The sequence below is a fragment of the Tursiops truncatus genome, chromosome 4, assembly GCF_011762595.2.
Source record: "Tursiops truncatus isolate mTurTru1 chromosome 4, mTurTru1.mat.Y, whole genome shotgun sequence".
Classification (NCBI taxonomy): Eukaryota; Metazoa; Chordata; class Mammalia; order Artiodactyla; family Delphinidae; genus Tursiops; species Tursiops truncatus.
In genome coordinates, this window is record NC_047037.1 from 112,225,474 (window position 1) to 112,239,508 (window position 14,035).

At 35.7% G+C, this 14,035-nt stretch overlaps 1 protein-coding gene across 1 annotated transcript in view; it reads left to right on the forward strand.

The window, feature by feature from the left end:
- ROBO1 (roundabout guidance receptor 1) overlaps positions 1-14,035 on the forward strand; it is a 406,812-nt gene that overhangs the window by 362,883 nt on the left and 29,894 nt on the right. The window contains exons 20-24 of the mRNA XM_073804384.1: positions 331-485; positions 3,033-3,368; positions 5,578-5,685; positions 8,754-8,895; positions 12,090-12,338. Of these exons, the coding sequence (XP_073660485.1) occupies positions 331-485; positions 3,033-3,368; positions 5,578-5,685; positions 8,754-8,895; positions 12,090-12,338 (990 nt within the window). The remainder of the gene's footprint in view (positions 1-330; positions 486-3,032; positions 3,369-5,577; positions 5,686-8,753; positions 8,896-12,089; positions 12,339-14,035) is intronic.

Below are 14,035 nucleotides of genomic sequence, written 5' to 3' on the forward strand. Positions count from 1 at the left end.
CTAAAACACTACAAAATATAAGTATCCACATTTTTTAGATTCCATGTTTGATTTTTAGCCACTGTGACTGAAGGCGGAGTAGAGCATTACAAATGGTACAATATTTGTCTCACTGTTTACAACATAATGGCTCTATAAACTGAGGCATGCCTCCGAACATTACATTATAGTTGCCTTGTCTGTAAAATAAAAGGAATTAGTATATCTTTCGGCATAGTTGACCAAATTATTTGTGAGAATAGTGAGATGAAGAATTTTCTGGAATTCTGAATAGGAAATATCATTTGCTACTTATATAAAACTTGCTTTTATACATATTTTTTTCTTTAGGCCAGGACTTCTCAACATCAGTGAACCTGCCACGCAGCCATGGCTGGCAGACACGTGGCCTAATACTGGGAACAATCACAATGAGTGCTCCATCAACTGTTGCACAGCAGGCAATGGAAACAGCGACAGTAACCTGACCACGTATAGTCGCCCAGGTTAGAGGCACAGAGACAGCTTGATAGGCAAGCTTGGCATTGTTAGGAACAAGCCACGAGGAGATAACTTTCGTTTTCTTCTCCTTAAACTGAAAATGAAATTTAATCAGCATTTTCATGAACTATTAACCATGGTTTAGCAAACTAGCCTGATTCAAATATTTTCTCCATCCCTATATCTCCACACCTCACCCTCCACCCAAAAATGTTTCTCAGTATGCAAAGGGAGAACGGAGAATATAAGTCCTAGAATAGATAGCAAATAAGGAAAAATGAAATTATACAAAAGTATTCATCTTCATGAGAATGTATGTAATTATAATTTTAATTGTACTTATTTATAGTATTTATTTTAAAGATTTTAAGAATAAAGCAGATCAATAGATCTATAGTTTGAGTGAACCAAATTTTTAATAGCAGCAACAATAATAATTATATGGTGGTAATAAATAACTTTAAATGAAAGCTAACTGAATTTCAAAATTAGATTTTTATAGTATACTAGTAAATCCTAAGATACATGAATTGTATATCTTTTGCAGGTGTGTATACTAATACTAATTTTGTATTGTGTCTTTTTGGTTCAGAAATATGTGTGGTAAATTGCTCGTTAAAATCTCATGCTAAAACATGACAGTAAAATTCGGATGTAGAATATGCAATATGCAAAGGAAAAAACAGAAAATTACAAATAATTCTTACAAAAAACCTTTTAACGTTCATTCACAATATAGGAAATATAAAAAGAATCATAAAGAATCAAAATATGTGACTATAGAAGTAAAATGGAGTTAAGGAAAAGGGAAATAGGACATGGCATTTAAGTAAAAAGTGTGATACACCATAAAGAACAAATCATAGCCTCCATTGGATATGGATATGGAAATGATATATCCATGTGACCAAGTCCATGTTCTCTAGAGGTCCATATCCTAGTTGTCTAGAAGAAGTGCTCACATAATTATAAGTAAAAGAAAGATTATGCTGAGCCCAATAAAAGAAAAATGACAATATCCATTTAAATTAATATGTAGAGCTGTGTTGTCTAATATGATAGCCTCTGGCTTCAGGTGGCTATTTAAGTTTAAATTTAATAAAGTACCATTTAAAATCCAGTTCCTCATTTGCACTAGCCACATTTCAAGTGGCTAGCTAACCCCATGTGGCTAGTGGCTATCATGTTAGACAATGCAGAATAGAGCGTGTCCATCATCCGAGAGAGTTCTATTGGATATTACTCATATGGAAAGATTAGCAAAGAAAAACGAGATTGCCAAAACCATATTGCCATTAAAAATATTGTTTAACCACTATTATATAAAACTTAATACCTAGAAATTAGAAATAAGAATTACTAAAAGCCAGATTGATCAGATATCCCTGATCCCTGATCATTTGTTGTTGAAATGCAGGGTAGTTGAATTCAGTAGGATAGAGAAGTTGCAGATTTTTCTTAAAACTATATTCATTTTTACATCTTTAGTAGTGACCGTGTTAATTTATCATTTTTTAGGATATCCAGTTGAAAACTTATCCTCAAGGTGACCTGTTAATGTTGTAGCCACTATGAATTAAAATAGTGGTATTTTTACTATTATAACTTGACTAATTTTTTATTTTAAAAGTGTTTCAATTTTAAATGATGATTTAAGTTTTTCCTGCTATTTGAATATTTTCAGCTACAGGCTTTGAATATTTCCTATATATATATATATATATATATATATGTATATTAGTTATTTCACTCAAATATTTAAAGAAAGGGAAAATTAGAGTGAAATATTAGACATATTAGGTATTATTTCAGGTGTTATTTGATAAATTGCCCTTGCTACTATGATTCATTTTGCCATCATTATTGTCATTTTATACTTCTTGAGGTGTCATTATGAAACCATGAAAAATGATTACATAACATCTTTTCCTGATAATGATTATCCTGCATGACCAAGGGAGAAAACTAATAAAATTCTCCTCAGCACTATTTACTGTCACTTTACCTCTGTTCCTCATATTTTTTGAGTAGAGTTATTTTATAAAATATTGAAATCTCAAGTTTTTTCATCTGAGGGCAGAGGGTTTTTTTTTTTTTTTTTTTTTTTTTTTTTTTGGTCTGGATTCTTAACCTATAAGCTTAACTAGTAACTTCAAATAGTTCAGTAACTAGAAAATGTTAAGTTGGCACATAAAGATATTCGTGTATATATTATTTAGTGCAATTCCCATTAATGGGGCTGTTAAAGGAAAATTATTTAATTTGGGTGCATTATTTATAAACTGTGTAACATTAGCAGAAGTTCAGAATTATTTAGGCTCCATATAAATTACGTGTCCTCTCTTATTCACTCAATTTTTCTTTAGAAAGAACATTTGACTATGTTCTTTAGAAAGGACATAAGAATATTTGGTCCTTTTTATTCATTATATTTAAGCCCATTTATACTTTATAGAACAGTTTTACTGTGACTCACAAAACTACTTACAAGGAAATTGAAAACGAATAACCATGCAGAATGACTTTTTCCTTTTCCTCTCCATTGCACATAGCTGATTGTATAGCAAATTATAACAACCAACTGGATAACAAACAAACAAATCTGATGCTCCCTGAGTCAACTGTTTATGGTGATGTGGACCTTAGTAACAAAATCAATGAGATGAAAACCTTCAATAGCCCAAATCTGAAGGATGGGCGTTTTGTCAATCCATCAGGGCAGCCCACCCCTTATGCCACCACCCAGCTCATCCAGTCAAACCTCAGCAACAACATGAACAATGGCAGTGGGGACTCCAGCGAGAAGCACTGGAAACCGTCCGGACAGCAGAAACAAGAAGTGGCACCAATTCAGTATAACATCATGGAGCAAAACAAACTGAACAAAGGTGAAGAGCCTTGCCTTTATTCCCATCCTTTTCTGTATTGGCATCCTTAACCCTTCAGCACTACATGCCGAAGCTTGTCTGCAAGTAGCGTGTGAAATCTTTCTTTGGTCGCTAAGGTTTTCTTATTTCTTTGGTTTCAAAATTTCCAGTGTCAAGAAGTTAATTAGCACAACAATAACCTTGGAATATTGATTTTAGAATAATATGTAAGTATTTTCAAATGGTTTGAGATTAATTTAAATTTAATCGTAGGTGAGGGATGGCTCAGGACAATCTTTTATTCATAAGGCAGAGGTACAACCATCACAATACCTCACATTTTAAATAAATAGACTCTCCCATTCTTTCCACTCGAGAATGGAAGGTAATTGCTTCTACATGGTCATATAAACGAATGGCTTTTTTATCAAACTGAAGAAAAATAATTAAATTAAACTTGAACTGGAGAAGCGGTTCAGTTTGTTATATTTCTCCTACCTCATGTGATTACTAAGACTGCTGCAATGTATGATTTCAGAACCTAAATTTCTTTGGGTAACCTGATTTGAAGTCTGTCACGATAGAACCTAAAATAAATTCTTAGTGTTAACTTGTTGCAGCAGAATAATGTTTTATGGCCTGAAGGGAATGTTTCTCTGTTACAATATGGGTGAGTTGGAAGAGATAGGTATTTGATTTCTTTGTAGTCCCTCAGACTACTGCTTTAATAACATGATTTGTAAAGTTAGACCTCTGGAAATAAAGGAATTGCTCCGATTTGAATAGATCAGGACAATTGTGTATGAGTGTCCAGGTAAAGAATACATTTAATTACAGATAATTGGAAACACAGGTTTCTTTTTTTTTTAGGTTTGAGTTGGGAACAACTTATCACAGTTGGAGACTGCAAAAAGATAACTTAAGACAAACATTTCATTTAAGTTAGTGTTATACGTTTTAATTTAATAGTACAGTTATCTTGCTTTTTTTCCCAGTTTAAGGAAACATTTGATTGGTATAATAGCCCAATTCAATAAATATTTATTTTTTTAACCATTTTTTTTCTCAAAGTATAGTTGATGTACACTATTATATAAATTACAGGTGTACAATATAGTCATTCACAATTTTTAAAGGTTACATTCCATTTATAGTTATAAAATACTGGCTATTTTCCTTGTGTTGTACAATATGTCCTTGTAGCTTATTTTATAAATAATAGTTTGTAACTGTTAGTCCCCCACCCCTATATTGCCCCTTCCCCTTCCCTCTCCCCACTGGTAACCACTAGTTTTTTCTCTATATCTGTGAGTCTGCTTCTTTTCTGTTATATTCACTAGCTTGTTGTATTTTTTAGATTCCACATGTAAGTGATATCATACAATATTTGTCTTTCTCTGTGTGACTTATTTCACTTAGCATAATATATGAGTTCATGACAAAGACTGACAAAGATGAATAGGAGAGTTTCTGTAATTGTAAAGTTTACAGTGAGAATTCAAACTATTGTCATATTATTCCTGTATAGTATATGGCTTTATTGTGGACTTTGGAAAGGTCTGACAGTCCTCTGTACAAGTATTTCAGAGCTCTGATTTATTGTTTATACTGCTTATAAACAGACTTGGTACGTCAAAGTATAATAAAGTCACTGGAATGCAGCTAGCCTGACAGATTATTACTCAGTACGTTCCAGTGGTGAGTTTATCATTTGGATTTTCACCTCTGCCTAAGTAAGCAGAAGCATTTGTGGGAGACTGAGATACTTCATCTTCTTAACATGGATATATTTTTTATTAGATATAACCTTCCTGGCAAGTTTCAGTTTTATGTTTTATTTTATTATTTTATTTTTTTTTAATGATTCACACACATGACATTTTCCCGATCTCTTGTTATTAAAATTATTTTGTTACTATATTTTTAAAGATAAGAAGTCAAACAAATCTGATTTCTGCCTTAGCTAACTTATAAATATTTTAAAAGAAGAAATAGTCCCTGGTAGGATTCATTCCGGTTCATGTGTAGAAGATGATGCAATGAGTTTGTATTTTATAAATCTTAAAGGAGACATGTTTAAAGATCTTGATTTTTTTTCTTGACCTTTCATTCTGAACACTTATGTACATCTTAGCAGGTGATCAACATGATAGTTTGAAAGCTTAATCGTTGGTAAATGATTGAGGCACCAAAATAAATGTTTACTTTTTTTCCCATCTGAAATGTCTAGATTATCGAGCAAATGACACAATTCCTCCAACTATCCCGTACAATCAATCATATGACCAGAATACAGGAGGATCCTACAATAGTTCAGACCGGGGCAGTAGTACATCTGGTAAGTAAGGGAAACCAAGGAGAAAGCCAATCTCTCCTTTAAAAGGATGGTACATTTCAAGATTACAACTTGAAGGCTAGTGATCTGATATGTGTATATGACATGTCTAATCACTTTATATGATTTGAATCTTCCAGGGATGGGTCTTGTCTCTGCAATTGGAGGGACTGTTCGCTCGCTAAACCATTTTTTTTTAACATCCTTATTGGAGTATAATTGCTTCACAATGGTGTGTTAGTTTCTGCTGTATAACAAAGTGAATCAGCTATACATATACATATATCCCCATATCTCCTCCCTCTTGCGTCTCCTCCTTCCACCCTCCCTATCCCCCCTCTAGGTGGTCACAAAACACGGAGCTGATCTCCCTGTGCTACCATTTTTTATGTTCTATTTGGTAACAAAGATTGAGGCTCCTATTTTCCTCCTTGTTAAAAACCTTTATTAAAACCAGAAGCATGACTTAATCTTTAAAGGCAGTTGAAACTTTTTTCCATCTCAGCAAAAATATAACTTAAAAATGTTGCACATATAGTTAATCTGCTCAATATGTTACCATTTGAAGGAAGACTATTAAAGCATATAAAATTTGAGTACACTTGAGCAGAATCAAAAACCTAAGCGATAATATCATGAGATTTAGGTACAGTTGGAACCTGCCTCAGTTTATACTCTCTCTACTATCCCTCACTCAGTTCTTGCTCTAAAACCTCGTAAAGCAACTTCCCAACTTCAGTCTTTAAGTGCCTCAGAAGCCACATTGAAGCTTCTTCCCTGTGGTCTTCATGCTGTTGCAGCTGTTTGCCAGCTGTTTTCCTGATAGGGGTTGCAGATGTGAGCTTGCTGGTATTTAAGTCCTGTTTTTCTAATTAAAGACGGTTCATTATTAGAACTAACATGTGGCACCACAACAAGTCATACCACAATGAGAACAAAACCAATTGATCTTGACTCTAGTTTGTTTCTCCAGGAGAGGATAGAAATATTACTTCCTAGCAACTGGATTAAAGTTGCTGGTAGGTGCTTTTAGCCAAATGTCTCTAACTCTCTTCTGTAATGGAGATGGTATTTGCATTTTACCGTCTTCCCTTGACTAAGGCATGCTGATTTGACATTTTCTAGGCTGTGTTTTGTCACTGATTGAAATTGTTTCTATTTGAATTAAGGATCTTAGAAATAGCTCCTATACCTTTCTAGATCTACTCTTGTTCTACTATATATGGTTTGATTTTTTTTTTTTTTAACAATCAAATCTTATCAAACAACTTTTTTTTTTCTTTTTCGAAGTAAGTAAACCCTAAAATTAAGGGAAAAATTTCAAGGATGTACTCTTGGGAAAAGTATATGAAATATTTTCATATTTGATATCTCATGGTGTTTCTTCTTTGAATTCTTAGCCACTTAAAGAGAAAAACGTGTCTTAATGGAAAAAAAATGATTCGAGGTTGTTAATATTCAATTGACTTTCTTCATCCCTCAGCTTAGAGACATATGTGGTAAAAAGATACAAAGATGTGAAATCTGATGGTAATTAGGGGAGAGAATGAAGCAATTAAATTAAGTGTAGGAGAGATTTGTGATGTTAGGCCTTTCAGGACAGACGGAGTTGTTACAGTAGATGTATGCCAGGAAGTCAAGAGGAAGGCTCTGGGGATAGTCAACTCCACAATACATGCATAGCCATTCCAATACAGGACAACTGAGTGGAGGAAGAGAGAATGGAGACACATAAGCAGAAGCCTGACCGTCATAATTTATGAATAACAGCATGTCCCTCAGCCCACACTTGGTGCAGTAACATACCAGTGCAAGAACATCTGGCTTAACAAACACTGCCATTAGAAAATTTCCAGGTGACTTAAAAAAAAATAAGGCTCACTGAATATACTCAGACTTGGTTTCATGTACCATGTAACTTGGAGCTGTTTCGGAAAGGTTTAAAAAAGAAAGATCAAGACAATTCACTGAATTTAAGGGATCATATGAGAAAAATAATTATAGACTCATTGTCTATAATTTACATAAGAATCTAAAATGTATCATATTGGAGGAGGAGGATAAAGACCATTTTATCCCCAAATATCTTTTGACCTAAAATTATTTTAGAATGAATATACCAAAATGTGCAGCTACCTATGTTTAAAGAATATGCCAAATCTAATATCAGAACATTGGGGAACTTGGATAATTGAGCTATTCTGAATGTCTCTGAATGTTCAAGCAACATTATTTCACTCTAAGCCATAATTTTATAGAAACAGTGGCTAAAAACATTTCTGTTCCTTTTTTTTTTTTTTTGCGGTACATGGGCCTCTCCCTGTTGTGGCCTCTCCTGTTGTGGAGCACAGGCTCCGGACGCGCAGGCTCAGCAGCCATGGCTCACGGGCCCAGCCGCTCCGCGGCATGTGGGATCTTCCTGGACCGGGGCACGAACCCGCGTCCCCTGCCTCGGCAGGCGGACTCTCAACCACTGCACCACCAGGGAAGCCCCATTTCTGTTCCTTTTTAAAAATCATTTTTCTGCTTCTTTTGTTGTTAGATATATTAGTTCTTCCAGCAATTACTTTCACCTGCACCTGCCTTTCTGACAAAAACGAGTAATTTCATTATGCCTAAAACACTTCAATGGACAAGTACAAATTATATATACTCAGTGATTTAATGCAACAGTGGAAATGTAATAGATCGCATCTGTATCATATTGTATTTTAGGTTCCAGCAATTAAATAATAGAAAGGCAATTCAGAAAATATGTCTTCAGCTCATTTGTTTTAGATGATAATCCATAATGCAATTAATTGCTGTAAGAAGATCACTATTAATGATATGACTTGTGAAATTCATTTATGATTTTATTGCTTTTTCCCTGTTTATTTTGCAGTTAAACTTGGCAATATTCTGCGTCTTCTATCGTACAAAGTGCTGTTTAAAATTAATGAAGAAGAGTGTGTTTATCTCTCTATATATATGAATCATAAGGTCATATTTACAGAAAATAATTAACCTGTGGATAATAGAAAAGATTTAAAGTCCAGAAGTAAAAAACTTGCATTTTATTTCTTTTCAAGGGAGTCAAGGGCACAAGAAAGGGGCACGGACACCCAAGGTACCAAAACAAGGTGGCATGAACTGGGCAGACCTGCTTCCTCCTCCCCCGGTGCATCCACCTCAGAGCGCTAGTGAAGAGTACAGTATTTCTGTAGATGAAAGGTAAGAGGGATTTAGAACAGAGGTAAGTGGAATAATATGATTCCTTAAACCCATGTTAAGTAATTGTTAAACTCGATCACCAAGGGAGACTGACTCCTAGGGTCCATGAACATCTGTCTCTGAATAAAACATTTGTCTCTGAGCTACTGATAGCTCAGCACAGCTTAAAAACCTTCCTCAGTGTTGCCAGAAAAAGGAATTTGCATCTTGGAAGCTTCTTTTGGAACTAAGAATCATGAGTTGAATACACACACACACAAACACACACACACACACACACACACACACACACATCTATACACACACATAGTTTACATATTTATATTTAAAAATATTTTACATTGTATACACATAGTTTACACGTATGATCATGAATATATATGAATTTATATGAGATCACATATATATCACTCTCTGTATATGATTTTGTATTTTTCAAATATCAGAACTTCTGTTGCACATCTCGAAATTTTCATAAAATAATTGTATGGATTTATACCACAGCCACAGTATCCTGAAAACTGTTTCTTCTTAGATATTATCACATTCTGCTGAAAACTGTAGAAATTTAAGCTTATTGAATTGTCTCTCTCAAGGATTTTACAAGTATAAATAATCCACACGATTATCCACAATTAGGAAGTGAGCGTGCTTCTTCCTCACTCCAGATTCTGTAGAGCTGGACATGGTCCCGCCCAGCAAAACAAAACAGCAGCTTCACTAGTGTGATCCGTGGAGAATTAACACAAAAAATACAAATCGACCTGAAAATAGTCTTTTTAATGACTATTATAGAAATGAAGACATTGTTCCTTCATCCTCCACAAAAAAACAAAAACAAAACAAAACACAGTTTTACAGTTCCAACTATGCCAGGAAACAAAGTCTCTGTACTTTAATTTTCCAATCACTGAATTAGCGAGTACTGTGCCATGCTCCTAGGAGAAATGCAGGGTTAGGTTCCTGCAAGCCTCTGGTCACAACATTTTTGTCAGTCCATCCATACATAACCTTGTTTTATGTGTGTTTTTGTTTAAAGACACCCTATTTAATATGTATTGTTGATTCATTAACATTGAATTCACAGCCAATGTCACTGTAAGTCATTCCTGAACAAGGCTTATCTAATACACATATTTTCTCCATAAAGGCACATCACAGCCTTCTTGCCCTGGGAACCCTAGACATCCCTAAAGCACTACACTTGGGGGTCATTTTAAACAGGGAACTCACCAACATAATGCAAAAAAAAAGAAAAAAAAAAAAGAGAGTGAACAACATGGCACTATAGGCCATGAAAAGGAGCTGAAACAAGAAGGTGGAGTGTTGTCTTGTTTGACCTCAGCTAGGAATGTATGCGTCAGGTGACTCAAATTTTTTGCCTCTCTGCACATGTCCATGAATGACCACAAAAGTGCTATGGGTATTGACTTTGGGTTACAAACATTTCTTAGCAAGTAGGTGAATCTGCAAATATGGAATGTGCAAATAACCAGGATTGGCTATATTTTAAAAAATTCATTTCCTGGGCTATACTAACAACATTCATTACTATTTTAGTCCACCAAAAATAGGAATAAAATGAAATAAGTCAATATAGTTTAACAAAAAATAAAAAACAGGGATGCAGCCGTGCCCGAAAAAGAAAGGCTGATTCTGAGGAGAATGAAGCTTTCCTGTTTTTGTTTTGTTTTGTGGTATGCGGGCCTCTTACTCTTGTGGCCTCTCCCGTTGCGGAGCACAGGCTCCGGACGCGCAGGCTCAGTGGCCATGGCTCACGGGCCCAGCCGCTCTGCGGCATGTGGGATCTTCCCGGACCTGGGCATGAACCCGTGTCCCCTGCATCAGCAGGCGGACTCTCAACCACTGTGCCACCAGGGAAGCCCACTGCTTTTGTTTTTGAGCTTAACGAATGAGAAGTTTCTCAATCAAGAGGAGGGGTTTTTTGGACATTGAGACCACAGAGGGATGTGGACTAACATGAGAACTAATATGAAACACATGGTAGAGAGTGAGAGGAAGCTGGGAAGGCAAGTGTAAGCCAGATTATACAGGTACTTGAATGCCTTATTTAGGTCCTCGTATTTTATCCTCTAGGCAATTAAAGAGCCATTTATTACTTTAAAGCAGGTGAATAACCAGAGAGTGATGCATATTATAATAAAGTAATTTTGGAAACAATGTGAGGAGAGAAAAAGGAATCGATTTTAGAGATTTTTTTTAGAAGTAGAATAGAAATGAACTGGGGCACAGTTTGAGGTAGGAGAGAGAGAGAAATGTCAGGATGAATACAAGATACCTAGGAAACACAGGAAAAAGTGTCCGAGAGGAATATGGTAGGATTAGTTCAGTTAAAGAAGATACAAAGAAATCATGTTATATGAGCATCAACTTTCCTGAGTTCTGGTAAACAAGTCAGGTGGTGGAGAATGAACAAGAGAGAGGGGTAACATGAACACAATTTATATAATGTGTTAAGTTACTTCCATTCTAATTAATAACCATATGGCCTGAGGTAAAAGAGAAAGTCATGAATGTTCCCCAGATCCATTTAGAGCTTCCACACAGCTCTAGCAGAGGAGTAGAAGGGACATTTTATTGTTTATTGATTATTTTATTTATTGTGTTTTTCATTCAGCATCCTAAACGCAAGCCATGTACTTTACAAAGTACTATGTACTTTATTTTGTGCTCAACTGAAGAAATAGTGATCTATTATAATTTTAGAGGAAAAGTGGGTTGTATTGGACTAATAACTTGATCTCCAATGTACCTCCCTCTGAAGGGATTTTCAAGAGTAATTTTTCACAGAGGTTAGCATATCATCTTTGGATTATTTGCAAGACCGTCCTTGAGTCATCCTTTAGAGATCATGTTGAGTTGGAGGGATAGAATATATCAAACACTTTTGGGGTTTACTAAATTAAACTATGTTAAATAGATTTCTTTATTGCATGACTTCTCAGAGCCTGTAATGAGCCAATTAAATTGTAATCCCTCAGAGAAAAAAATGTTATATATAACAATTCACACACATTTATGACAGTGAACTATTTTTTTTAAACAATACCTTCTTAACGTGGCCAGAAGATTCAGATTTCAAAAGCAATCCAAAGTTGATATTTCACTAACTATACAAATAGTTTATTTGAATAACCTGAAGTCAATCTAAGTGTCCTTATAATTTGTTTTAGCTATGACCAAGAAATGCCATGTCCTGTGCCACCAGCCAGGATGTATTTGCAACAAGGTGAACTAGAAGAGGAGGAAGATGAACGAGGCCCCACTCCTCCTGTGCGGGGAGCTGCTTCTTCTCCAGCTGCCGTGTCTTACAGCCATCAGTCCACTGCCACTCTGACCCCCTCTCCACAGGAAGAACTCCAGCCCATGTTACAGGATTGTCCAGAGGAGATCGGCCACATGCAGCACCAACCCGACAGGAGGTACGTTGCTACCAGTCTTTACTGACAAATCAGATAATTTCCACTCCTAAGTGGCATTTACAGAATGCTATTACATGAAGTAATTTTCAGGTCACATGGGGCTTTTTTCCAGTATCATCACACAGTATGCCTTGGTAATTAGCATATCAAGTAATATTGTTGATCAGAACATTAGATTAATTGATCCCAGTGAACTTGCAACCATAAAATAATGTGCCTTAATTCTCACCCACTTATGATAATTGCATTCATAAACAGGTGGAGATCATGTAGTAAATATATGGGTTGCTAATCTTGTAACATTTTATTGATGATTTTGTATTTTAGTTTTCTTTATGCATGGGCATATCACTTCTTTAGTCTGTGAAGAATAGATTTTTCTCCTTTTATTTTTTGTTTTTAATAACTTTTTTTTTTTGGCTGCGTAGGGTCTTCCTTGCAGCGTGCAGGCTTCCCTCTAGTTGTGATGTGCGGGTTTTCTCTTCTCTAGTTGTGGCGCGTGGGCTCCAGGGCACGTGGGCTCTGTAGTTTGTGGCACGCAGGCTCTCTAGTTGAGACGCACGAGTTCAGTAGTTGTGGCGCACAGGCTTAGTTGCCCCGAGGCATGTGGGATCTTAGTTCCCCGACCAGGGATCCGAGCCCTCATTCCCTGCATTGGAAGGCGGATTCTTTACCACCGGACCACCAGGGAAGTCCCTCTCCTGTCTTTGAAAATTAAGTCTGCAGAATGATTTGTTCTTTCATAGCTGTAATGTTACAGAAGCATGAATTTGGTATATTCATTTTGTGTTGACTCAGGTACATTTATTTTGATTGAATGTTAGGTTGCAGTCCTTTTGTCCAAGCTACTTAGTAGTGTGTGTTTGTGTGTGTGTGTGCATGTGTGTTTCCTAGACTTTCTTTAACCTATATGTTCAGCATTGCTAACGAGTACATTTTTGTTTTGCACAAATCCTTCACTTGGCATTTCTACCACATAAAAGCTATTGCTGCATCATGTCAGCACTTCTCTCACTATTGATGATCTTGTTTGTACTATTTTATTGCCCTTGACACATTACATATATATTACTTTCTGTATTCCTAATATCATTTGAAACTAAGTATATTATTTGCCCCAGAAGATCTCCTTCAATATTCTTGAATGAATAACAAATTCTGGTTTATGCTGCTTGAATTCTGTAGGTTCAAATAGAATTTGCAGTGTTTATTAACTATTCTACGAGTAAGAGGTTATTGCCAAATTTAACTCATATACTCTCTAAAATGAAGGAAGCAGTTAAATTTTCTTCTGTGTGGCAAGGGGGAAGTTGGATTGCCAGACATTTAACTTTAGTATTATTAACTCATGGAACTTCAGGAAGATTGAGAATAAATAAGGCATCTCTTTTCCCTATTAAGGTCACAAGCATCTCTGCCACTCTTATTCGGAGAAAATGAGACGCTAATAGAGGCTGTTAGCTCTGAAATACCTCAACATTCTTTTCTCATTCTTTCAAATTACCTATTTCCTCACCATCCTCCTCTGTGTTACAAGTGGTACACCCAGTCTTCCTGGCCAGCTCTTCTTTTGTGTTCCTTATGTCATCCTCTTCACCTTTCTTGATCACGATCAAAAAGCAGCTTATCTATCTTGACTTTTCAGCCTCTTTCTCTTCATTCAATCCTTTCTCTTCACTGTTAACCCTACTGCTTTT